The following is a 27,075-nucleotide window of genomic DNA, read 5'->3' as shown; positions in this document are numbered from 1 at the left end:
TCAAGGACCATATCACCTCCACCCTACCTGACACCCTAGACCCACTCCAATTTGCTTACCGCCCAAATAGGTCCACAGACGATGCAATCTCAACCACACTGCACACTGCCCTAACCCATCTGGACAAGAGGAATACCTATGTGAGAATGCTGTTCATCGACTACAGCTCGGCATTCAACACCATAGTACCCTCCAAGCTCGTCATCAAGCTGGGTCTCGACCCCGCCCTGTGCAACTGGGTACTGGACTTCCTGACGGGCCGCCCCCAGGTGGTGAGGGTAGGCAACAACATCTCCTCCCCGCTGATCCTCAACACTGGGGCCCCACAAGGGTGCGTTCTGAGCCCTCTCCTGTACTCCCTGTTCACCCACGACTGCGTGGCCATGCACGCCTCCAACTCAATCATCAAGTTTGCGGACGACACAACAGTGGTAGGCTTGATTACCAACAACGACGAGACGGCCTACAGGGAGGAGGTGAGGGCCCTCGGAGTGTGGTGTCAGGAAAATAACCTCACACTCAACGTCAAGAAAACTAAGGAGATGATTGTGGACTTCAGGAAACAGCAGAGGGAACACCCCCCTATCCACATCGATGGAACAGTAGTGGAGAGGGTAGCAAGTTTTAAGTTCCTCGGCATACACATCACAGACAAACTGAATTGGTCCACTCACACAGACAGCATCGTGAAGAAGGCGCAGCAGCGCCTCTTCAACCTCAGGAGGCTGAAGAAATTCGGCTTGTCACCAAAAGCACTCACAAACTTCTACAGATGCACAATCGAGAGCATCCTGGCGGGCTGTATCACCGCCTGGTACGGCAACTGCTCCGCCCTCAACCGTAAGGCTCTCCAGAGGGTAGTGAGGTCTGCACAACGCATCACCGGGGGCAAACTACCTGCCCTCCAGGACACCTACACCACCCGATGTTACAGGAAGGCCATAAAGATCATCAAGGACATCAACCACCCGAGCCACTGCCTGTTCACCCCACTATCATCCAGAAGGCGAGGTCAGTACAGGTACATCAAAGCTGGGACCGAGAGACTGAAAAACAGCTTCTATCTCAAGGCCATCAGACTGTTAAACAGCCACCACTAACATTGAGTGGCTGCTGCCAACACACTGACACTGACACTGACTCAACTCCAGCCACTTTAATAATGGGAATTGATGGGAAATGATGTAAATATATAACTAGCCACTTTAAACAATGCTACCTTATATAATGTTTACATACCCTACATTATTCATCTCATATGCATACGTATATACTGTACTCTATATCATCGACTGCATCCTTATGTAATACATGTATCACTAGCCACTTTAACTATGCCACTTTGTTTACATACTCATCTCATATGTATATACTGTACTCGATATCAGCTACTGTATCTTGCCTATGCTGCTCTGTACCATCACTCATTCATATATCCTTATGTACATATTCTTTATCCCCTTACACTGTGTATAAGACAGTAGTTTTGGAATTGTTAGTTAGATTACTTGTTGGTTATTACTGCATTGTCGGAACTAGAAGCACAAGCATTTTGCTACGCTCGCATTAACATCTGCTAACCATGTGTATGTGACAAATAAAATTTGATTTGATTTGATTTGAAATAAATATTCTAAACGTAGTCTGGGACAGTTGTGGGATGTGATAGATCCCAAATGAATACAACCACTAGCATTAAAAAAAATTTTTTACACAATGTGGCTGACGCAACAGATCAGAACATTGAGACTAAAATGTTGATAAACTATTAGGCTATTTCTTCAAATTATAAGCACAGCAATGTGCACATGGTAGTAGGCTATAAGCGCAAATGTTCCATTAGCAGAAAACACCATTATCAAAAGTGACCATCAATGCAATTATGCATGTAATGCTTTTATTATAAAGGTACATTTTTATGGTAACAAAAGTATCTTCCTGCTAACTTGAAACTCACGCGTTGCTTATGTATGCTTGTTAGGCTCTACACCCCTTGTAAAGCAGATTAATGTGCTTCATTTGAAGAAGTTATTTGGCCACTAGTTGTGATACAAACCTATTCAAACATTTAGGCCTATGGGCAAGGCTACATGAGGTGTGCGACTATGATTTGAAAAAGTCACAAAAAAAGGCATTGTTTCTCAAGCCGGGCATCATTCACAAGTGATAAGATATAATTCACAAGTGATAGGCTAATATTTAACCCAAAATGGATTAAATATTTTCTTGTTTATCATTAATCTACACACAATACCCCATAATGACAAAGCAAAAACATTTTTTTTTTTTTTGCCAAGATTGTGCAAAGCTGTCATCAAGGCAAAGGGTGGCTACTTTGAAGAATGTCAATAATAAAATATATTTGGATTTGTTTAACACTTTTTTGGTTACTACATGATTCCATATGTGTTATTTCATAGTTTTGACGCCTTCGCTATTATTCTACAAAATAGTATAAAGAAAGAAAGAACCTGAAATGAGAAGGTGTGTCTAAACCTTTAATTGTACTGTATATGGATGGCTGAAACATCAAGGTGTGAGTGATGAACAATCATCTCCATATGGGTGTTAACTCTGTAGAGATCTGTAAAGAAATCTGGTCATTATCGTTATAGCTTTCTTCCTGCTCCACATGATGTGTGTCTGCAGGCAAACACGATGAGGGAAATTGTTTCATGGAGAGGAAGATATTTTGATAAGTGTATTTATATTAAAAAGATATTAGCTGATGTCTTACTAGGGAATATTTAGCTAATATATTAAGACATGAAATGATAAATGGCTTGATTAAATCCAGTTTCATTAGACAAAATACTTAATTGCATATTTTACCAGAAAACATTTTGACCTTGTGTTAACACTGTCAGACTCACGACTGCATAGTAATTATCATCATCCACTTAATATTGTAACGTGACAGAATCATCTCTGTACTCCCAACGCTGCGGGATTTGCTTGGTGAGGCAGAAATGTAAAACAGTCCTTCTTTATAGGCCACATCCACATGATCCTTTTTAGACATAAAACCGTAATCTTGACCCTAACACTAAACCTGTTTTTATCCCAAATGTTCATTCAAAGTGTTCGCAGCTACCAAGATAGCAAACACTGCAACAAAACAAGGAACAATTACATTTGAGCAGAGGCGGAGCCACCACATTACTAACCAATCAAATCACAGTAACCCCCCCCCCGTACTTACATCCGATAAGCATGACGCAGATGGAGAAGATCTTCTCAGAGTTGGTGTTGGGGGAGACGTTGCCAAAGCCCACACTGGTCAGACTGGAGAAGGTGAAGTAGAGGGCTGTGACGTACTTGTCCTTTATGGAAGGGCCCGAGCCCTGCACCGTCTCGTTGTAGTGTTTCCCCAAAGACTCGCCCAGCGTGTGGAGCCAGCCAATGCTGCCGTTGCGCTCCACGCTGCCGATGGCGTACCAGATGCACGCCAGCCAGTGGGCGATAAGGGCGAATGTACACATGAGCAGGAAGAGGACGGCGGCGCCATACTCCGAGTAGCGGTCCAGCTTCCTCGCCACGCGCACCAGCCGCAAGAGTCGGGCTGTCTTCAGCAGGCCTATCAGAGTAGTCGTCTGGCAGGAGAGGAGAAATGGTTTGTTTAGTGTCCGATCTTACCTTGTCAGGGCCCGTGTTGCAGGCTTTTGCTCCAGCCAAGCTTTAACACAGCTGATTCATCTCATCTATGTCTTGATTGAAGGCTGTTATTAGTTGACTGGTTGAATCAGGTGTGTGACTGCTTGACTGGAACAAAAGTCAAAAGTCTGGGCCTTCTGCAGATAAGGTTGGCCACCCCTGATTTAGGAAGTCAGTTCAAAGTTTTAAAGCTTTATTGTCCATTTAGGATAAACAACCTTACTGAAATGTACAGAATGTGCAAATCATCCTCTGCCCCAGACTTGTAACCAATCACAAACCCTCAGCAGCAGTTAAATCCTCTCTATTATATACTGTGCTGTTAGTGGGTTCAGTTCAGTTCCCACAAATCACACTTGTCTTAAGGAGCCCCCACCGTGTCAATACACCAAATAAATAAGGACTTGATTACTTCCCTACGCGGCAGAAAGCCTAGTTTCTCACTTTGCAAGACATTTTAGTCCTCTTCTGGGGAAAATGTCCACTTCCTTGGCTCACTGGCCACTTCAGGTTCAATTAATTAAACATTGGCAAGAAGGTTGAAAGTACAACCTTTCACAGTTGTTTTTCTGCTCCACAGCCTTCGAGGGGATATCCCTTACTTTTAGTTAATTGGAGGTCCATAAATGATGGACTCAAAGGGAGATTTGACCTTGGAGGTCCCAAAAGCTCAATGCAAATAGTTTTCATTGGTCCTGATTGATTTTCTATAGAGCACTATACCGGATCTAACCACCCTTCAATACGGAATCAAACCTTTCAATTCAAGACTCAACCACAGTTCTTTAGGCATCGAGTCAAAAGTACAATGTAGGCCTTAAGTAGGTCATCATAACATCTGACAATCCTCATAACCCAAGATGCATTCCAACACACAGTAGTCCTCACAAAACTCCTTTACCCACAACGCCCTTCCCTCCTCCCACTTCCTCACCTCCTCTCCGCTGCGGTAGATGAGCAGGTCGAAGGGAATGGCTGCCACCATGTCGATGAGGAACCAGCCCTTGAAGTAATGGACCGCGATCCTCAGTGGAGCGCTGACCACCTCGTCGTTAGTGTTGACGTACGTCGTCCTGAAGTTAATGACGATGTCCACGATGAACATGATGTCCACGATGAGGTCGACCACGTTGAGCGGCGAGCACGAGTAGCCACAGTTCACCATAGCTGCCTCCTCGTGGTCGTTGAGGAGGAAGGCGGCGGAGTAGGGGGTCAAGATAGCCGTGTAGATGACCAGCAGCAGGATGAGCCAGTCCCACACCGCCTTGAAGGGGCTGTAGTGGAGGACGGTCCACTTGTGGATGCGAGGGGCCTGGAGCTTGTACTCTGGCAGGACGTCAGCACCCAGCGACAGCACCTGGTGGGAGAGAGAGGGGGAGGGGTAAGACTTTCTGATCAAGAAGTTGGGTCAATATGATAGAAAGAAAGAAAGAAAGAAACAAACAAAAGAAGAACAAAAAAGAAAAAAAAAGAAAAGAAAAAAAGGAAAGAAGGAAGGAAAGAAAGAAGTGGCCAGGGAAGGACAATATGAATGTTTCCCCAAAACCTCACAATATCGCCTCATAACGCATCTGTGACTCTGTATAAGGTAGCATGGAATAGACAGGAGTTCCTTGGACCGCATGTGCTTCATTCTTTTGGAGGGGAAACAACAACGTTTCACAATTAGAGCAATGTTCAGTGTCCAGTGAGGCTGAAGGAAGCTGTTGTGATAGGAAGGACTCTCCTAAAGTAATCCCTGAAGCAGAACGGAACAAACAAACGCTCAAACCCGCATGCACGCACATGAACACTCACACACATGCACATTAACAGTCAGATTCATAGCCAGAGCATGCAGTTCCAGTGGATTGGATTTGTTTCAGTAATGTATTCCAACTCCAGTCAGCAGCAATGAAAAATGAAACTAATCACAACAAGAGGGTTATTTCTCCTGGTCGCCCAGAATTAAACAGTAGTGAATCACGCAGCCAGGATGGTGTGTTGAACTGATTAGTAATAATGGAACACAGACGTAACTCAGTACATCTCCCACTCACGACCCAACATCTAACAGGCAGACACTGTCTCAATAACACTGCTAGGCTATATCATAACAAGGGCATGATGCTGTGAATAGAATCATACCATTTCTGTTACACTTGTTATATACTATGTCACGTACCATCTTAGCTACTATGTAGGTATAGTGCATTCAGCTGAAACAGGGCAGTAAAATGAAGCTTTACCAAACATTCCAAAATCCCAAGGTAAACCATTTTTAAGGGAGCCAACTGTAGCTGAGAGCTTTACTGCTTCTTGTCTGCACTGGTGGGTCTGACCTCCCATTTCCCAGGTTAAGTAGAACAGCCTCCCTGCCTTGAACACACACATCCCTGGGAGAGGACAGATTGACAGACGTTCTCTAACCATCTGTACAAGCATATTGCAACAGAATACACTTGTAGCTAGCTGAAAACACACAAGCAGCTTTGACAGTGTCTCATGTCACTCGCCCAGAGGTTCTCACACACACACGCACACACAAATCACATTTTAAACTGGCTACACAAATCACATTTTAAACCGGCTACACAAATCACATTTTAAACCGGCTACACAAATCAGGTTGTAATATTAGCACGGGTATCAATGCAAATATGAAGAATTGCACAATTTCGACACCCACTTGATTATCTTGCTTCATTGAAAGGGGATAACAAGAAGTAGAAAATGAATGCAGAGAATATTTGTGGTTATTCCTGAAATATAGAGCAGGCGGGCTTCCAGAGACAACACTGTGAGACTTTTGGGCCCTTGCTACGTTCTGTATATTCAAAGCACTGTTGTTAAAAAAAAAGGCAGGCAATCTAAGACAAATTCCTATGACTAAGTTCTTAGGGTTGTGGGGCTGGACTGTGAGTAGCTTCTGTGAATGCCACAACCAATTGGGTTTGTTGACTGTAAGCTCTGTGTCATGAGTCACCACTGACATAGAGTGACAGGCAGTGTGTGAGGGTATGGGAGGAGAACTTTCTAGACGCTGTAAGTGACTGAGCTCTCCAGGGCTTAGCAACAGGCTAATAAAAAGGCAGAAATTAATATTAGATTTGGTCAGAGAGAGAGAGACCTTTTCTCTCTCTGGGTGTAGCAGTGTGACGAGGCCTGAGGAGAACAGAGAGAGCTGGGTAAACAGGGGGCTGTGTGAGCTCCAGTCCACCCGAATAGAACGGCTGAGGTCACAGGTGCAGCTGTCCGACGGCTGCGGCCCTCTCTCTTTTCCCCACCCTTCCCCTTTCCTTATTTCTCTCCCTCCACACCCCAAATACTCAGTGTAATCTGTGTTCTTACTAATCCAGTACAGCTGATGGCTCTTATGGCAAGCCGTTCCCATTCTTGTTGTTGTCATTGTCGTAGAAGTACCCAGCAGAGCATGGCCCTATCACCATAACATCAGAACTAGAGATGGGGAACCCTCTTGCTAATGTGGTGCAGTATCAGCACTTTGACTATGTATGGACCATCATACAAAATACTAAGGACACATTGGTTAGTTACAGTCCTTTATTTAACTGACGTTGTTTCTTTGGGATTCGTTGAAAAATCTCCACCATGTACCAGTTAATACCCAGGAAGATGTGAATTGTGTTGAGGGCTTTGACGTATCTGAGAAAGACATAACACATGATTACCTTTGTAGATGCATCACCTGCAAAAGCCTGTAAAAATACAGTGTGATCTCATTCCGCAATAACAACATTTTGGATCTGCCATCTATATCACACCATGTTGTCTTGCCCTCAGGTTGAATCAGTGTGGCACCTGTACCCAGAATGCTCCTCTCACTGAGACAGGGGCGATATTTCCAGCTGAGCATGTCAGACAGACAGACAGGCGGGCTGGGGTCGTTCAGGGGGAGGCTCTGATTCACTGGCAGGTCGCCTTTGGGGGTCCATGGGCACGTACGGCAGGTGCTCAGCCAAACAGTGTTCAGTGATTGTGTTAGGAAGGCAGGTGCCGTGCTAGACTGCAGGTAGTGCATCATGCAGAGGTGTGTGTGTGTGTGTGTGTGTGTGTGTGTGTGAGGCCTATAATTCACAGTGTGTTGGCCCTTCTCTATGGAGCTGAGTCATGTCAGGTCAAATGTTTCTGAGCTTGACAGGCACTAGGGGTTTCCATCATGCCTCCCACTGACTAATACAAAGGCAGATGGTATTGTTGATGTCATGGGTGCAGTGAAACACACGCCAAAGCGACTTTATGCAACTTTGCTTGTAGCAAATGTCCATCATTTCTGGGGGTGGAAGCAGACATTGGAAGACTTACTCAAAAGGACAACCACATCACTAGCCTGGGTGCCAGTTTACCACATGACTAGCCTGGGTGCCAGTTTACCACATGACTAGCCTGGGTGCCAGTCTACCACACGACTAGCCTGGGTGCCAGTCTACCACACGACTAGCCTGGGTGCCAGTCTACCACACGACTAGCCTGGGTGCCAGTCTACCACACGACTAGCCTGGGTGCCAGTCTACCACATGACTAGCCTGGGTGCCAGTTTACCACATCACTAGCCTGGGTGCCAGTTTACCACATGACTAGCCTGGGTGCCAGTTTACCACATGACTAGCCTGGGTGCCAGTTTACCACATGACCTAGCCTGCCTGGTGCCAGTTTACCACATGACTAGCCTGGGTGCCAGTTTACCACATGACTAGCCTGGGTGCCAGTTTACCACATGAGTAGCCTGGGTGCCAGTTTACCACATGACTAGCCTGGGTGCCAGTTTACCACATGACTAGCCTGGGTGCCAGTCTACCACACAACTAGCCTGGGTGCCAGTCTACCACATGACTAGCCTGGGTGCCAGTTTACCACATGACTAGCCTGGGTGCCAGTTTACCACATCACTAGCCTGGGTGCCAGTTTACCACATGACTAGCCTGGGTGCCAGTTTACCACATGACTAGCCTGGGTGCCAGTTTACCACATCACTAGCCTGGGTGCCAGTTTACCACATGACTAGCCTGGGTGCCAGTCTACCACATGACTAGCCTGGGTGCCAGTCTACCACATGACTAGCCTGGGTGCCAGTCTACCACATGACTAGCCTGGGTGCCAGCTTGCTTCTGCTCTCTTGCCAACTCCTTATGGAATTCAATATGTCATGTTTAGCATGTTTTGACAATTGAGTAGACAAAAGCACAAACGGATCTGGGACCAGGCTACCACGTGAGGTAAAGGAGTTCAAAACCAGGTAGCCCCGACAAGAGAGTGATAAGATACAGTACCCTTTAGAATCAACGGTTCATCTACATTAGTTTGGCCATATTAACTCTAACGCACATCTTCCTGGTGATCTTCATAAGCATATTAGAGGTTTGGGGCTAAAGTAAGCATGGCTGCTTCAGTGAGCCTTCAAGTTAAATTGAAAAATTGGGAAGACTTTTAGCTGTAGGCTGATTAGTGAGAGCATTTGGTCTATATATAAAACAGCAACAAAAAAACAAACCCAGTATATACTGCAGGGTCATGAAGAGAGGTCAGACGGAAGCAATGAAATCATCCGCTCTTAGCCTTGGTAAGTCAATGACTCAGTGAGGCATGAGGTTGAACAAGGGTGAGAAACTGGGGTGAGGCTGAATAGAGGCGAGGAGTAGGGGTGAGTATGAGAGAGTATGAGTGAGATGGGTGGAGAGCTGGAGTGAGGTATAGGGGGTGATGTACAGGGGTGAGGAGCAGGGGTGGAGAGAAGCGATTGAGAGCAGGGGAGGAGAGAAGGCATAGAGAGCAGGGGTGGAGAGAAGGGGTAGAGAGCAGGGGTGGAGAGAAGGGGTGAGAGCAGGGGTGGAGAGAAGGCGTAGAGAGCAGGGGTGGAGAGAAGGGGTAGAGAGCAGGGGTGGAGAGAAGGGGTAGAGAGCAGGGGTGGAGAGAAGGGGTAGAGAGCAGGGGTGGAGAGAAGGGGTAGAGAGCAGGGGTGGAGAGAAGGGGTAGAGAGCAGGGGTGGAGAGAAGGGGTAGAGAGCAGGGGTGGAGAGAAGGGGTAGAGAGCAGGGGTGGAGAGAAGGGGTAGAGAGCAGGGGTGGAGAGAAGGGGTAGAGAGCAGGGGTGGAGAGAAGGGGTAGAGAGCAGGGGTGGAGAGAAGGGGTAGAGAGCAGGGGTGGAGAGAAGGGGTGAGGAGCAGGGGTGGAGAGAAGGGGTAGAGAGCAGGGGTGGAGAGAAGGGGTAGAGAGCAGGGGTGGAGAGCAGGGGTGGAGAGAAGGGGTGGAGAGAAGGGGTAGAGAGCAGGCATGAGGTATAGGGGGTGAGGAGAAGGGTGGAGAGCTATTAGCTCCCAGAGTAAGATTTAAACAGTGAGAGTTAAAGTGAGTCCCAAAGTGGTGAGTAGTGTTTGTGTGTAGTGTGTATCCTGCACGGTGCAAACACATTGTATCTGTATACAGGGAAGAATAGAAGCAGGTGAGGTAGCTGTAGGAGGCAAAACAGTGTTTTTATCAACAGTTGCACCTCCAACTGAAGTGATGAGTAATGAATTGTACATTACTGTCTATATTTAGCCTGTTAGAAAAACATAATCACTATGACGTGTCTGTCAGACGTACGCATGACGGCACACACACATACAGTTCAGTGCCGCACCCTTCTCCAGTGAGCCTCCCCTCCCAAAGGACTTATTGGGTTATTTTTATTGATGTGTGTGAAACCAAACAGCTTTCTACATTTCACAGATATCACAAAAGCTACATTTGAGGCCAACAACCAGGGTTTTGGTGCTGCAGGGACACAGGGGAGAGCTGCTTCTTCATCTTTTTCAATTTGACAATACACGGAGCTGGTAAAACTATTTCCGGAAAATCTATTCTGATAAATAAATAAATCATATTTAAATTGCCACCAATATTCCATGAAAAACGGTGGAATGACAAACCAAATAAATGTAGCAGCTTAGAGGTAGGTAGATAGTGGTTTCTTCTTCTCTCTGGCTGCGGTGAGAATGATGAAGACATGTAGGCTTTGTGTGTGCCCTGGAGGCTTACCACTTTGACCAATCAGAACAATAGATCACCATGTGTTTGCCTTGATGTTCATAACACTCCACGGACCCCCTCTCTACTTTTGCGCAGTGGAACCTAGAACGATATGTGACCACATGGTTACGGCGACACTGTTCTTCCCGAGGAAACCCAAACCAGCGGCCACCACGAAGCCCAAGGAGCCTGTCCCTCGCTGGAAGCTGCTGCTTGGGATATTTAGCTTATATTGGCTATTGGTTGAGACGCAGGGCCCGTTCTAGCTTGATATGTCAGGGTATGTGATTTGGGCCAAGTAAAAATGCATTTAGGTTACAGTTTATTGAGATGCATGAATACACCACAACAAAAGCTCTACAGCTACACACATCGAGAGCATCCTGACTGGTTGCATCACAACCTGGTATGGCAACTGCTTGGACTCCGACCACAAGGCACTACAGAGGGTAGTGCGTATGGCCCAGTACATCACTGGGGCCAAGCTTCCTGCCATCCAGGACCTCTATACCAGATGGTGTCAGAGGAAGGCCCAAAACATTGCCTAAGACTCCAGCCACCCTAGTCATAGAATGTTCCCTCTGCTACCGCAGGGCAAACCGGTAGCGAAGCTCCATGTCTAGGCCCAAAAGTTTTCTTAACAGCTTCTACCCCCAAGCCATAAGACTGCTGAATAGCTATTGAAATGGCTACCCGGACTATTTGCATTGACACCCCCCCTATTATTCACGCTGCTGCTACTCTCGGTTTATTATCTATGCATAGTCACTTTACCCCGACCTACATGTACATACCTACTGTACCTCAATTACCTCAACTAACATGTACCCCCGCACATTAACTCGGTACCGTTACCCCCTGTATATAGCCTTGTTATTGTTATTTTATTGTTACTCTTTAATTTTTGTTTATTTAGTCAATATTTTCTCTTATTTTTCGTAAAACTGCATTGTTGGTTAAGGGCTTGTAAGTAAGAATTGAATGTTGTATTTGGGCTCACGAGAGAAATAAAATCAGATTTTTTTGTTGTTGATTCTATGTCTGTTTTTAAACACAATTCGTGCCATTTTACATAGTAATGATTTATGTTCACTACTTGGTCAATTGATTATATAGCATCTTTAATCTATGTCAATAAATTCTATGAATTGATACTTCACCTCTCTGTTGAATTATTTTCTGTAGTAGGGTGTATTTTAACCATGTGTTCAAGCTAATCAAATCAACGTTTATTTATGATACAGTGTATAAGCTACACAATACAATGAAATATCTACCCACAATAAAGCTCTCCTCGCAATCAGTGCAATGATATTAAGCGACATGTAGCCTATTTGTATATACATTAGGCCTACAAATAGCTATATACCACATAGTCGTAGGCTTATCAGGCTATACTGCAAATGATTGTTTGTTCCTGGACTAGCCGAATGGTAGAGCTATCTTTCAGGTGTCCTTCAGCACCACCAGCTGGTTCCACTTCTTTAGCATCAGTGTGTGATCCTGGCGGTTTGCTTTCAGAAACATGAAGGGTGCTCCAATCGTTTAAAATAACACTCATCAACATGTCGCCTACGTCTAAAATTCCTATTCATCCCTTATTATTATTATTATTACAAATGGCATATGATCACAGTGATGCACGTTTAGTAAAGTTAGATTAAAGCTGAATGAATGTCTTGCAAGATCACATGACGATGAATTAGTATTTTACATAATAGAACTGAATAGAATAGCATAGCATAATAGACCTGTAACGTTGTTACATCAAAAAACACCAGAAACACCTGATGGTTAGCTGAAGCTGAATAGTCACTCTTCTTTCTCATGCGCCACGACTAAACAGAGCCGCTAGTCAGGATATATGCTTTGATTGAAACAAAATACAAGAAAGGCTAATAGTTTAACAGCATCTGCTGTAATTCACTCACCAAACAGTCATTCAAGAAGATCTACATGCATATTCTATTCGCATTAAACTGATTGAGATCAAATGATTGGCATGCAGATGCATTCTCACCAGTAAAACATGAATAATTGTCATTCACTATTGACAGTGATGGCCTATTTTTAAATGAGGTATGCCTAACTTGGTGATTGATGGTATTAAAAATAGAAAATGTTCTTGAGACAATATGTGTCGGCATAGGCAGACGTTGCAATTGGAGGATGCATTTTATGCATATTATATATAATGATATTCAATAGTACATCTGTCGGTATTAAATTTGATTGAGGAAATGATGACCTCATTTACAACAACAAATAATAACTCCGCCCACCTATAAAAATAGCACTAAGCCACTGACAACAACACTTTGAAACATAACTTTGTTGCAACGTATCTGCAGTTGTCAGTAGCTATGATAAAAGACAGGCAGGAAAGGATTTCAGATACTGTCTACAACAAACCATGTGAAAAGTTCAAAGTACTCAAGTGTCTCTTTCAGACATCCTTGGATTAAAGCAACCCTAAAATATGAAACAGTTTCCTCCTAATAGCTCTGATATTGAGACATAAAATCGATGACCGGATCAAGCCTTGAGGTACGGAACAACTAATGCTATTACAGAATTGCTGAAAGGAATTCAAGGTCAAAATATTGATGGAACATGTCAACTTGAATTAAGGTGATGTCCAAGAAAAGGGTCAAAAGGGACAGAGCAGAGACGTGTCTATAAAAAAAGACTGTCCATAAATGAAGGCATTGACAACTTCTTAGAGCTAAAAGAAAAAGTCCTCTACCTCACGATGAAACAAAACAGGCCCAGAGTCGGACATCTTGGCAAACCCAGCAACTTCACGCTGTCAGGGCTCAATATGTTTTTTTTCTCTTACCTCATGGTGTGAGCGCTGGCTAGGGGTTGTAAAGCAGGGGGCCGTTGTGTGTGCATGCTTTGTACATGTGTGTGTATGTTTTTTGCATGTGTGAACGTGTACAGTATGTGTGTGTCTGTGTCTGTGTGTGTGTAACATCACAAGGCTTAGGGGCTCATAACACCACATCCCCTCGATCTAAAAGCCAAACATATTGAAACATTAAACATAGCAGGAAGGGCCTTCTCACCCAGGACAATGTTCCCCTGGTCAAACAGCTCTGCCGTCATCTTCCTAGCTCCCGCATGGCATTCACTACTTCCATGGCTCTGGCTCCTTTCTCTGCTCTCAGTGGCTGGCCGTCTGGCCATGGAAAGGGCTAGCAGGACCAGCAGGCAGAGCAAAGTGGAACCCTTCATTTATGTACTGTAACTTCTGAGGACCCTTTGAATTGTAGTGTAGCCGATGAATATGGATTCATGGTGGCACTCATTTAATGCTGTCCCGGGGACTGTGGGTTATGAGTTAGCCTGGGAGTTGGGGCTAGAGTAGTGATGCGCAGGCTGACTCATAACCCGCAGTCCCCGGGGTTATATTTAGGGTCATTAAATATTGTGTGGATGAAGGGCAGGTGGGTTGAACAAAGAGAAAACAATACCTTAAAAAATCCATAAATGTATCATTCTTGTGTCATTTATATCTATAGGCTACATTGAGGTTGTTCTTTCCTTATTTTAGGCTATCTGGCAGATTTAGTGCCTAACTGTACGCATTCCTAATAGCCTACATGCCAATCGCCAAATGCTTTTGGGCACAGGCAATACAAATTTATGTTGATCCACGGAGGCAAAAGGGACAATTCCGGAGTTTAATTCAATAAGAGAAAAGCTGTGAAATAGAGAGTTGAAAATCAAAATAAGGGAGGGCCAGAAAAGTCATGTTCGTGAAAGATTTGGTGAAGTAGTAAAAGAGGGTGATAGAAGTGTTATGTGTGATGATTGTGAGGTGCTACACAAATTCGACAGTCACAAGAACGGGACTTCAAATTGCCCTATGGAACGTCAAGGGAACTGTAGCCTACTGTTCAGATGGGTTAAATGGGAACACAAATCTGGACACTGACAGTAGGTCTATAATCACTCACATAGCCTTAATATGAACTCATGCAGAATGAAGTGATTCTTGCAGTAAAATGATACACCATATACAGGCTACAGTTTAACTCGGGAACAGGAGTGGAGAAATAGGCTGTGATTTCTTTCTTTCAGCATATTCCTAAAGAAAATAACGTGCTTTCTACTCCTTACATTTTCCCTGACTGTCATGGATCCCCCGTAGTGCTGCTCATTCCGTTCACCAGCTCCGGAGGTCTACGTCACTGGCCTTCTAGTCCTCACTGAACTGGATTCATTACAACCAATCCCAGACTGTCTTGTCTCATTACGCACACCTATTTTCCATTCCCCCTGATTAGTATGTGTATATATGTGCCCCCCGTGGGCGTGGAAAACAGCCTTTTCCACACCCACGGGCCATTACGAGTATCTCATAATGCCTTTTGGCCTGTCTAATGCTCCTTCAGTCTTCCAGGCCTTTATTAACAAAGCTAATGGGCAGGTGGATCTGGAAGTGGGCAGGTTCCTGCGGTGTTACTGTCAGGACCGCTGGAGGAGTGGGCGGATTTTCTACCTTGGGCTGAGTACGAGCAGAATTCCCTCCACCACTCCTCCACTAACCTCACTCCTTTCCAGTGCGTGTTGGGGTATCAGCTGGCCCTGGCACCTTGGCATCCGAGCCAGACCGAGGCCACTGCGGTGGACGAGTGGATTCAGCACGCTGAGGAGACCTGGAACACTGAGCACACTCACCTCCAGCGGGCCATGCGTCGGCACAAGGAAAAGGCCAACCACCACCACAGTGAGGTGCCTGTCTTCTCTCCAGGCGACCGGGTCTGGCTCTCCACCCGGAACCGGCCCCTCCGCCTGCCCTGTCGGAAGCTGAGCCCGCGGTTTGTGGGGCCGTTTAAAGTCCTGGGGAGGATTAATGAGGTAAAGTACCGTTTGCAAACTCCCTGCTGATTACCGCATTAACCTGACTTTTCATGTGTCTCTCCTCAGGCCAGTGGTGCCTGGTCCCCTTGCTGAGGCTGGACCCAGTGACGCCCTGCCTCCTCCTCTGGACATCGAGGGAGGTTCGGCGTACTTGGTCAGTGAAGTCCTGGATTCGAGGCATCAGGCGGGGCGTCTCCAGTACCTCATCAACTTGGAGGGGTACGGCCCAGAGAAGCGGTGCTGGGTTCCTGCGGTGGACATCCTGGACGCTTCGCTGACCAGGGAGTTTCACCGTCCATGCCCTGACCGACCCGCACTGCGTCCCTGTGGTCGTCTCCGAGGCCGGTGTCATGCTGGTGCAGTGCTGGATTCATTACCACTAACCTCGGACTGTCTTGTCTCATTACGCACACCTGGTTCCAATTCCCCCTGATTACTATGTGTATATATGTGCCCTCTGTTCCCCTTTGTCCTTGTCGGTTATTGTTACCATGTCCGTTGGTCTTGTGAGCACCTGTGCTGTTGTATCGGCTTCCATGCTACGTGTTATTGTGCATTTGTTTTACGGGTCTCGTGTATTATTTAGAGGTTTACACCTCGCTCTTTTGTTTGGGTGGAGAAAATAAAAAACCCTATTACGTATTCCTGCGCTTGTCTCCTATCTTTATACAGCGAGACATAGACACCCAAAAGTACTTGTTACATTTTAAATGCTTAGCAGGACAGGACAATTGTATAATTCACGCACTTATCAATAGAACTTCCCTACTGCCTCTGATCTGGTAGACTCACTAAACACAAATGCTTTGTTTGTAAATTATATCTGAGTGTTGAAGTGTGCCCCTGGCTATCCATATTTTTTTTTTAAATGAATTTGAAATGATTTATAGTTTACGTTTTATACTTAAGTATATTTAAAACCAAACACTTTTACTCCAGTAGAATTATAATGGGTGACTAACTTTAACTTGAGTCATTTTATTTTAAATGGTCTTCTTTGGGCTAGGGGCAGTATTGAGTAGATTGGATGAATAAGGTGCCCAGAGTAAACTGTCTACCACTCAGGCCCAGTTGCTAATATATGCATATTATTAGTATTTAGAAAACACTCTGACGTTTCTAAAACTTTGAATGATGTCTGTGAGTATAACAGAACTCATATGGCAGGCAAAAACCTGAGAAAAAAATCCAACCAGGAAGTGGGAAATCTGAGGTTTGAAGGTTTTCAACTCTTGGCCTATCGAATACACAGTGGGATATTGGTCACAGTACACTTCCTAAGGCTTCCACTAGATGTCACCAGTCTTTAGAACCTTGTTGGATGCTTCTACTGTGAAGTGGGGGCGAATGAGAGGGGAATGAGTCAGAGGTCTGCCAGAGAGCCACGAGCTGGCCACGTGCGTTCACGTGAGAGTTAGCTTGAGTTCCATTGCATTTCTGAAGACAAAGGAATTCTCTAGTTGGAAAATTATTGAAGATTTATGTTAAAGACATCCTAACGATTGATTCTATACATTGTTTGACATGTTTCTATGGACTGTAACGGAACTTTTTGACTTTTCGTCTGCTCCTAGTGATCGCGCGTCATGAATTTGGATTACTGGGCTAAACCCGTGAACAAAAAGGAGGTATTTGGACATAAATGATGGACATTATCTAACAAAACAAAAATTTATTGTGGAACTGGGATTCCTGGGAGTGCATTCTGATGAAGATCATCAAAGGTAAGTTAATATTTATAATGCTATTTATGAGTTCTGTTGACTACACAACATGGCGGATATCTGTTTGAGTTGTTTTGGTCTCTGAGCGCCGTACTCAGATTATAGCATGGTGTGCTTGCTTTTTCCGTAAAGTTTTTAAAAAATCTGACACAGTGGTTGCATTAAGGAGAAGTGTAGCAAAAATTCCATGCATAATAGTTGTATCTTTTATCAATGTTTATTATGAGTATTTCTGTAAATTGATGTGGCTCTCTGCAAAATCACTGGATGTTTTGGAACTACTGAACGTAATGCGCCAATGAAAAATGAGATTTTTGGATATAAATATGAACTTTATCAAACAAAACATACATGTATTGTGGAACATGAAGTCCTATGAGTGTCATCTGATGAAGATCATCAAAGGTTAATGATTAATTTATCTCTATTTCTGATTTTTGTGACTCCTCTCTTTGGCTGTAAAAATGGCTGTGTTTTTCTGTGACTTGGCTCTGACCTAACATAATTGTTTAGTTTCCTTTCGCTGTAAAGCCTTTTTGAAATCGAACACTGTGGTGGGATTAACAAGAAGTGTATCTTTAAAATGGTGTAAAATACTTGTATGTTTGAGGAATTTTAATTATGGGATTTCTGAAAGCGCACTGCACTTTCACTGGCTGTTGTCATATCGATCCCGTTAGCTTATAGCCCGTATAGCCCGTTAGCGTGATCTCAGCCCAAATTGAAAGGTATTTTTTCTTTTACTCAATGACAATTGGGTACTTTTCCCACCACTGGTGCGATCTTTATCAGCATCATAAAAGCTGATAAAAACATGTTGGGTCGTTTTCACAGCTTTCCATTTCCTTACAACCGGTCAAACTGATGTAATTTGGACATTTTGCACAGAAATGATTTACCGTTTTTTAAAAGTTATTGCATTTTTATCCCCGGTCCTTAAACATCTCTTTGTTCCACGAAAGAATTAGAGATGACAAAGAACTTTACCAATGTCAATTAGAATTAATGAATCAATCGATTTATGAAATAATTCTGGTGAGCAAAGGTTAATTTAGTCTTCTAGGGCAACATATAATGACAGAAGAGAAGCTGCATATACTGTAGGCAATCTAATTCTAGACAAGTTGACTAACAAATAGCCTACCAAAATGTCAGACATTAATTAGCCTTCCAAAATGTCGGAAATAAGCAGAAACATTTAAATCAGGCAAAATAAATTGTTCCTGCGTCCCTGACTATAGCCTATAATGCATTTTCTACATTAGCGGGTTAGGGCCAGGTGCGGGCCTCCGATTTTCACTTTATCACATATAGTCGGGTGGTTCCGGATGGGTTAATAGCAATTACGGGAGGGTGTGGATGAACAAACAGCTAACCCGCGCACCACTAGGAGCTAGGGGTGGATTTGGCATTCAGTGTGTCTGTCAATGGAGACTACAAGGTCAGGAAGTTAGAAGCAACAGAGAATTGATGCGGTACAGGCAGTGTAATGTCACCTCTGAGGTCACTTCCTATCGGCACGGCTCTGTACTTTCACCACCCTCTGATTCCGTCTCCCAGGAAGACAATGTGAAGATTACAAGGAGCGCAACAGCAGGATTTGGATACCTAAAATGCCAGTCCATCTATTTAAGTGTTGATTTGAAGTAGCGTTTTGGGCCAATTCCATTTCTCACATTCTAATTAATTTGGCAAGGTACCTCAGGTATGCTAAAACATGGCGTCAAAACAATCCCAATCAGAACTGACAAAGAAGAGATTTGCCAAAGCCCCGAGAGAATAGTGGAGAGCTTTTGGTCTGGTGAATGCTGTATTTATAGTCCTTTATTGATTAGTTTACTTTCGCCTCAATTGGCGCGAGTAGAGTGTGGAGACATAGAAGTGATTTCTGGCCAGTCCACAGCCAGAAAATACCCTGGGAGAGTGGCCACAGACTTTGCTTACTGTCTTCTACTGTGATGTCATCCTCAACATTAGAGAACTGTTCGTCCTCAACTTTCGATCCAGCTTTTCACTTCCTTGTTGCATCGTCAATATCATATTCTTGCCGAATAGAGATGCCAGACCTTGATAACTATATGGGAACTTGCGTTTTAAGGCCAAAGCAAGAACAAGAACATCCCTGATGCACAAACCCTCATTGCAACCCCAATGAAGTGATCAAACAGCCTCTCTCCTTTGAGCTTCACTGCTTTGTTTTTAATTAGCAATCAAAGTGATAGCTAATTAAATTAGCCTCTGAGTGTAGTGAGTGGACACCCTTTGGCTGCGTCCATTTATGTGTGTGTGTACGTCTCTCTCTCTCTCTCTATCTCTCTCTCTCTCTCTCTCTCTCTGTGTTTGTGTGCATGTGTGTGTGTTTGTGTGTGCACTGGGTGATGGGAGATATGCCCTGGGCCTATATCCACAAAGCATTTCAGACTATGAGTGCTGATCTAAAATCAGTTTTTCCTTTAAGATCCTAATGAATACGATTATATGGACAGATGTGGGGGGTGGGAGGACAATGTGCAGGGCACCCATGCAGCTGGGAAGTGACAGGTCTCTACACACATACCTACAGGCTGTGTGAGTGTGAGTGTGGCACAGGTTTACATTAACTGTGCACATTAAAAAGACATTAGCTTTGCCTGGTCCGTCTTGCAGTGAAAAATGTGGATGAGAAATAACAGTAGTCAGCAAAAAAGTATAAATCAGCAACCAGCATGGGCCAATTTACCGCTGTGGTACGTCACACAGTAAGGTCACCACGATGATAGATGGACTGCCATCTCTGTGTACGGTTATAGGAATGGCCTCCTCTTCCCTCAAGTCCTGGGTCACGTGGACACTACCAGACTCAACACACACAAACAAGTCCTGTCACAAAAATCATGTCATGTGAGTGTACCAAACCAAGTATAGAAGGCTACCAAAGGAAATCTAAATCTAGATGCATACTAACAAATCTCACTGTTAGAAAAAGCCAATGGTGTCAGAGTGTATAAGACAGGCCGTTTACATCACTAGCATGTTGTCGTGCCTTTCCTATCATTAAACTGAAGACTTGTAGTTTTTATCAAAGATTCTCTGTAATTAGTATTACGCGATCAAACTGATTAATCGTGTAACTGTAATTAACTAGGAAGTCGGGGGACCAAGGAAAATATTCAGATTACAATGTTATAATTTTCCAATATAACCTTTCAGATATTTTCATATCTGATCCATAGTCTTCTGATTAATGAATTATTTACTTTATCTCACGTTAGTCTCATTCCAAACGTCGTAAATTGTTGGTTATCTGCACGAACCCAGTCTTCACTATGAGTCATCCATACATCAATTGTCTTAAATCATTGATTTATTACTAACTAAGTCATTCACAGAAATGCACACAAAGAAATGATAAGGGAATGTGCCCTAGTTGGCTAAACTGGCATCGCGGCTTGGTGGAAAAAAGGGGGAGTCAGCTGAGAAGTCACTACAGAGTGATAATTATAACAATTGAAATGCTAATCCTTTGCACATGAAGGCTCACTCATTCGGGAGCAATTGCAATCAATATATATATATCTACGCTCAGTGTGTCGTCTTGATCGCTGTTGAAAAGTTAGTTTCTGTTGGAGAGTTTCCGTCCTCTCTCTCTCTCTCTCTCTCTGTCGTGGTTAGGGTGGATTGTTCAGAGTGACATTCATTCATTCGTTATAGAAGGGCTGTTTCGGCGGTTGTCTTTCTTCGCGTTCAATGATTCCGAATTCCTAGATGCCGACTAGTAATTAAAGACTTGTTCTTATTCTGTCGCTATCGATAGTCTAAGAGTTTAACCACGTGGTATGGTTAAAAGATTCAGCAATGGTCTGCAACCTTTGTCGTCTTGTGATTGAGAGAAAACATGGTCTACCTAGAATTTCTCAAAGTTGGGTTTTATTCGTAATTGCAGAAAAGGGGCTGTCCCAGGATGCCTGACCCTAACTGTGCTCAGGGGCGGTCCTCTGATTTAGTTCAACTCAAAAGGGAGTTGGAGTTTCCTTCATTAAACAGTCCAAAATCACATTACACAATTTTACAAACAGTATCATACTCACTCATTCATCTTATACAACAATTAGATGTAAACCTCATATCTGAGGCTATTATATAAACAGCGTTATGGTAATGTAGCAGCACCATCTCCCATGAGCTTCCCCAAGTTGTAACAAATGGACCAGCTTGTAGCTGGATTCTTCACCGATCTTTTATAGAAAGTAAATGTTGTTCGGACCTCAAGTTCTGTGAGGTGGAAGAAATTCCTTTGTTCTCTATGAAACTTCACTCTATCTCTATACTGTGTGGCCATGAGGCAGGGTCTTCCCTAGGAATTTACGAGCTCACTCTGACCACAGCAGTCTGGTTGTAGAAGCAGAGAGCGGGGGATGGTGATCGCTGTACCCAAAGAGGGAAACGTCATGACAATGTCTAACCCCACAGCTCTCGCCGCCATCTAAGCACATTCTTACAACACTACTACACTCTTCTAAAAAAAGGTGCTATCTAGACCCTAAAAGGGTTCTTCGGCTGTCCCCATAGGAGAACCCTTTGAAGAACCCTTTTTTTTGGGTTCCATGTCAAACCCTTTCCACAGAGAGTTCTACATGGAACCCAAAAGGGTTCTACCTAGATCCAAAAAGGGTTCTACCTGGAACTAAAAAAGGTGATCCTATGGGGACAGACCTTTTTTCTAAGAGTGTACAACATGACCGGCCATTTATGAGAACCTTCTGTGTTTCCCTGCATGGCAGACTGTGCCTGTTTGTGATTTAATATGTGTAGGGTCCTCCCCTCTGTCTGATAGACTGTACCTGTTTGTGATTTAATATGCGTAGGGTCCTCCCCTCTGTCTGATAGACTGTACCTGTTTGTGATTTAATATGCGTAGGGTCCTCTCCTCTGTCTGATAGACTACCTGTTTGTGATTTAATATGCGTAGGGTCCTCCCCTCTGTCTGATAGACTGTACCTGTTTGTGATTTAATATGCGTAGGGTCCTCTCCTCTGTCTGATAGACTACCTGTTTGTGATTTAATATGTGTAGGGTCCTCCCCTCTGTCTGATAGACTGTACCTGTTTGTGATTTAATATGCGTAGGGTCCTCCCCTCTGTCTGATAGACTACCTGTTTGTGATTTAATATGTGTGGGTCCTCCCCTCTGTCTGATAGACTGTACCTGTTTGTGATTTAATATGTGTAGGGTCCTCCCCTCTGTCTGATAGACTGTACCTGTTTGTGATTTAATATGCGTAGGGTCCTCCCCTCTGTCTGATAGACTACCTGTTTGTGATTTAATATGCGTAGGGTCCTCTCCTCTGTCTGATAGACTACCTGTGTGTGATTTAATATGCGTAGGGTCCATAATGCATGCTGTACCTGTGTGTGATTTAATATGCGTAGGGTCCATAATGCATGCTGTACCTAGGTGTGATTTAACATGCATAGGGTCTATAATGCATGCTGTACCTGTGTGTGATTTAATATGCGTAGGGTCCATAATGCATGCTGTACCTAGGTGTGATTTAACATGCGTAGGGTCTATAATGCATGCTGTACCTGTGTGTGATTTAATATGCGTAGGGTCCATAATACATGCTGTACCTAGGTGTGATTTAACATGCATAGGGTCTATAATGCATGCTGTACCTGTGTGTGATTTAACATGCTGTAATATCATATATAATATGAAGTGAACATGATGTCCCTCTGAAAGTAGCACTATTAGCAGTTCTTAAAGGAGGATCTATATAAAGTCTGGGTTGACAGGTAATACCACTGGCACCACTGCAGTGGAGTGAAACATCATGGGCAGAGAGATTCCTCATTATCACTATCATGCATTGACTGATACCTTTATTATCACTATCATGCATTGACTGATTGATTGAATGACTGAATTGATTTGATCATTAGAAGTAGAAGGCTGCTCCAGCAGTAGACAACAGAGTTCTTCATTCCAATTGATGGTTGCTTTGTGAGCCCCAAATCAGGGCACCCCCATATGTTTTGAATACTAACATGGGCACCCTCAAAGACATCAAGAGATATCCCCCAAGGCACTATTTCAGGGCACCTTTATTAGGCGAAACGCAAAGTAAAACGAAATGATTTGAACCCTGCATTTGGTAAATAAACCCTGACATTTAAGTGGGCTAAAGCCATTGCCATTTAATTCTGCTGATCAAACTCAAATCAAATCAACGTTTATTGGTTGTGTACACAGATTTTAGCTCCAACAGTGCAGTAATACCTAGTAATACAATTTTTTTTAAACAATACACACACAATCCAGAAAATAAGAAATAAATGAAAAATGAAGAAATGTCAGAGTAATATAAATATATTTATATATAATGGAGTGTAAAGACAGTATGGACAGTATATGAATACAAAAGCTGTATACAGCTGTAGTTATAGTACATAGGATGTGTCACGACTAGAATACAGTATCTACATATAAGTTGGGTAAAACAGCATGTAAACATTATTAAAGTGGCCAGTGTTCAATGACTCTCTGTACATAGGGCAGCAGTCTCCAAGGTGCAGGGTAGAGTACCGGGTGGTAGAACAGTGACTAAACTGTAGGGATTAGACACCAACCCTGTATAAACACATTTAATCTGGAATTGGACACGATACTTACTGATGTCTGTGCCATGTGTTACAGTAGCTGTCGTGGGACATTCTTCCGGCACTAATGGAACTCATAAAAAAATCAGGGGCTTCAATTTCTACTGTAAACGTGATGGCGTGGGGACCTTAGGTCTTTCTACATCAACCAACTCTATATTGGCTGTTATTTCGGGAGCGTTCGGAGTTGATACCCTTTTTAATATTGGAAGTACAAATTATGGCTCATATAAAATATAGGCCCATATGAAAAAATACTACAGTTTACTATAGAACACAACAGTATTTACCATAGAATTCTATAGTAAACTGTAGTATACTGTTTAATGCTATACTACACACTGTAGTATACCTCGATCATGTGTAGTGTAATATTGTAGTATACTGTAGAAGACTACAAGTAAACACAACAAAATTATCCGTAAAAAAACTCAGTGATAAATACCACAGTAATGTCTGCAAAAACACCTACGTCCCACAAAACCAATTTTTTAACTATAGTAAATACCACAGAATTTTATTTGCATATACGCTGCCCATTTCCCTCCCCCATATCGTAATTTGTGCCAACCATAAGTGAGAAACCTACATACCGAGTATTGAACACATTGTGAGAGCAGGCGCACTGAACTCTCTGTTCCGACCAACTGACCAACCGACTGACCTAACTAACTAACTACAGGTTATGGAAAATGTACTCTTTTAGTATTTCTCCAGTAGGTTTCCTGTAGGAGAAAGGCACCACTTCTTTGTCAAAGATAATAAAACAAAAACACTATAGTAAATACTACAGTAATGTCTGCAAAAACTCTACAATAAATATTACATTATAAACTAGGTGGTTTGAATGCTATTTCTTTTGACTGCTCTAATTACGTTGGTAACCAGTTTATGGCCAATATACTATGGCTAAGGGCTGTATCCATTGTGTCGTGGGTAAGAACAGCCCTTAGCTATGGTATATTTGCCATCTACCACACCCTCTCTGGCTTTATACTACAGTCTGCAAAAACACTACAGTAAATTCTACAGTATAGTCCACAAAAATACTACATTAATTACTATAGTATATACTACAGTATTTATACTATAGTTAACTGTAAATAAATATTATGGTTAACTGTAAATAGTTAACTGTAAATAATATTATAGTAAACTACAGTAATTACAACAGTAATACTACAGTAAAGTCTGCAAAAACACTACAGGGAATAGTATAGTATTTCTACCATGGTATACTATATCATTTTATCATGTGGGGGAAGCCGTCACGTCGACAATGCTTTCACAACAGCCAGCCACTGCCAGGAAGCTTAGGGTTACACTGACAGAACCAGCACTGAGATATTGCTCGCTACCCTAAATCAGTGTTACGTTGATGTTAAAAGCTGGACAAAAATACGACACATTGGCATTTTTCACAGTCACATTTTCAGACGATGGGGTGGACAAAATCAACATGCTGCAGTGAAGCCGATCACTGTGTATGAGCGACATATACCCAGCCACCATCCTGCCTTGAGATGTCTTATCATGGAGTACAATGAAAGGGGTGAGAGAAATGAATGTCTTTCTTTTCAGTGCCATAGCCCACACAGGAGAATGAGAGAGAAAGAGAGAGCGAGAGTGAGAGAGAGAGTCAGAGTAAGAAAGAGAGAGTGTACATGTGTGTGTGTGTGTTGTCCTGTGTGTTCCTGTGACACTTGGCTTCTCCGTGACCTTTCCTTCTTCACCGCTGGCGATTCCCATTAAGCATAACAAAAGAGCATATTTCCTCCCAGAGAAGCCAGACATAATCTCCACTCCATCTCTACATCCTCTCATCCCCAGCTCTCTCTCTCTCTCTCTCTCTCTCTCTCTCAAGCTCTCTCTCTCTCTCCAAGCTCTCTCTCTCTCTCCAAGCTCTCTCTCTCTCTCCAAGCTCTCTCTCTCTCTCCAAGCTCTCTCTCTCTCTCAAGCTCTCTCTCTCCAAGCTCTCTCTCTCTCTCTCTCTCTCCAAGCTCTCTCTCTCTCTCCAAGCTCTCTCTCTCTCTCTCAAGCTCTCTCTCTCTCTCCAAGCTCTCTCTCTCTCTCCAAGCTCTCTCTCTCTCTCCAAGCGTCTCTTTAAATTTTCATCAGCATCATCATCACTTTTTTTTTTAAGTATCTTCTCCCTCACTTTACTCACCCAACACAGAGGAGTAGGGTTTTAAATATAAAACCACAGTAAGAGAACACACAAAAAGGGCAGTTTTAGTAAAGTTACTAAAGCAGGTCTGGGGGAAGAATTTGAGGCATTAATCTACGGCACGTGGGAAAGAGTTGAGCGCCTTAGAGTCAGCTCCCCGCTTCAGTTGATAATCTCCCCGCTCTCCGAGTAGCTATGTTTCATCTGGAGTCAAACTTAAGCAGTGGATGCTCCTCAGGAGGAGGAAGGGGAGGACCATCCTCCTCAGTGAATTGTATAAAAATACAAATAGTGAAACATTAAAGTTATCCTTTTTTAGATAAAACTATAAACCAAATAATTGATTAACACACTGTTTTGCAATGAAGGTTCTACAGTAGCCTCAACAGCACTCTGTAGGTTAGCACCATGGTATAGCCAGAGGACAGCTAGCGTCTGTCAACCTCTGGGTACATTGACTTCAATACAAAATCTAGGAGGCTCATGGTTCTCACCCCCTTCCATAGACTCACACAGTAATTATGACAATGTCCGGAGGACATCCACACAATCAACATATGAGAGAATGAATCTAGTACTGAAAGCATAAGCTACAGCTAGCTAGCACTGCAGTGTATAAAATGTGGTGAGTAGTTGACTCAAGGAGAGAAAGACTATAGTTGAACAGTTTTGAACAAATTAATTTCTTCCAAAATTAAGGAGAAGCGAGAGAGCTAGCTATATTTGGTTGTATTTTTTTATACTTTCACTTTCACTTAGCTAGAGAATGCAGCTAGCTAGTTTAGCCTACTCAAAACACCTAGCTCAAACAGAGAGGGAAGCTATGTTAGCTATCTGGCTATGGCTAGCCAACACTGGAACTCTTCCAAATGAAGGTAAGCTTTTGGTTTAATTCATTTATTGCCAACAGGGACCACCGGTGTAACTGCTAAACTGCTTTCTGACTGTACACTGTACTGCATGATTGTAGCTAGCGGGTTTACTAAAGTGTTAGTTCTAGTAGCTATGTTGACTATG

At 43.4% G+C, this 27,075-nt stretch overlaps 1 protein-coding gene across 2 annotated transcripts in view; it reads right to left on the bottom strand.

Annotated features, from left to right (window-relative positions):
• kcnh2b (potassium voltage-gated channel, subfamily H (eag-related), member 2b) overlaps positions 1–27,075 on the bottom strand; it is a 307,801-nt gene that overhangs the window by 16,502 nt on the left and 264,224 nt on the right. For both annotated transcript variants that reach the window (XM_042308515.1, XM_042308516.1), the window contains 2 exons: positions 4,589–5,011; positions 3,203–3,593 (listed from right to left, as the gene is read on the bottom strand). In XM_042308515.1, coding sequence (XP_042164449.1) covers positions 3,203–3,593; positions 4,589–5,011 — 814 coding nt within the window. The remainder of the gene's footprint in view (positions 1–3,202; positions 3,594–4,588; positions 5,012–27,075) is intronic.

This window comes from Oncorhynchus tshawytscha, linkage group LG29 (genome assembly GCF_018296145.1).
Source record: "Oncorhynchus tshawytscha isolate Ot180627B linkage group LG29, Otsh_v2.0, whole genome shotgun sequence".
Classification (NCBI taxonomy): domain Eukaryota; kingdom Metazoa; phylum Chordata; class Actinopteri; order Salmoniformes; family Salmonidae; genus Oncorhynchus; species Oncorhynchus tshawytscha.
Note: the sequence above shows the minus strand (reverse complement) of the source record. Positions and strands in the feature narration are given on the sequence as shown.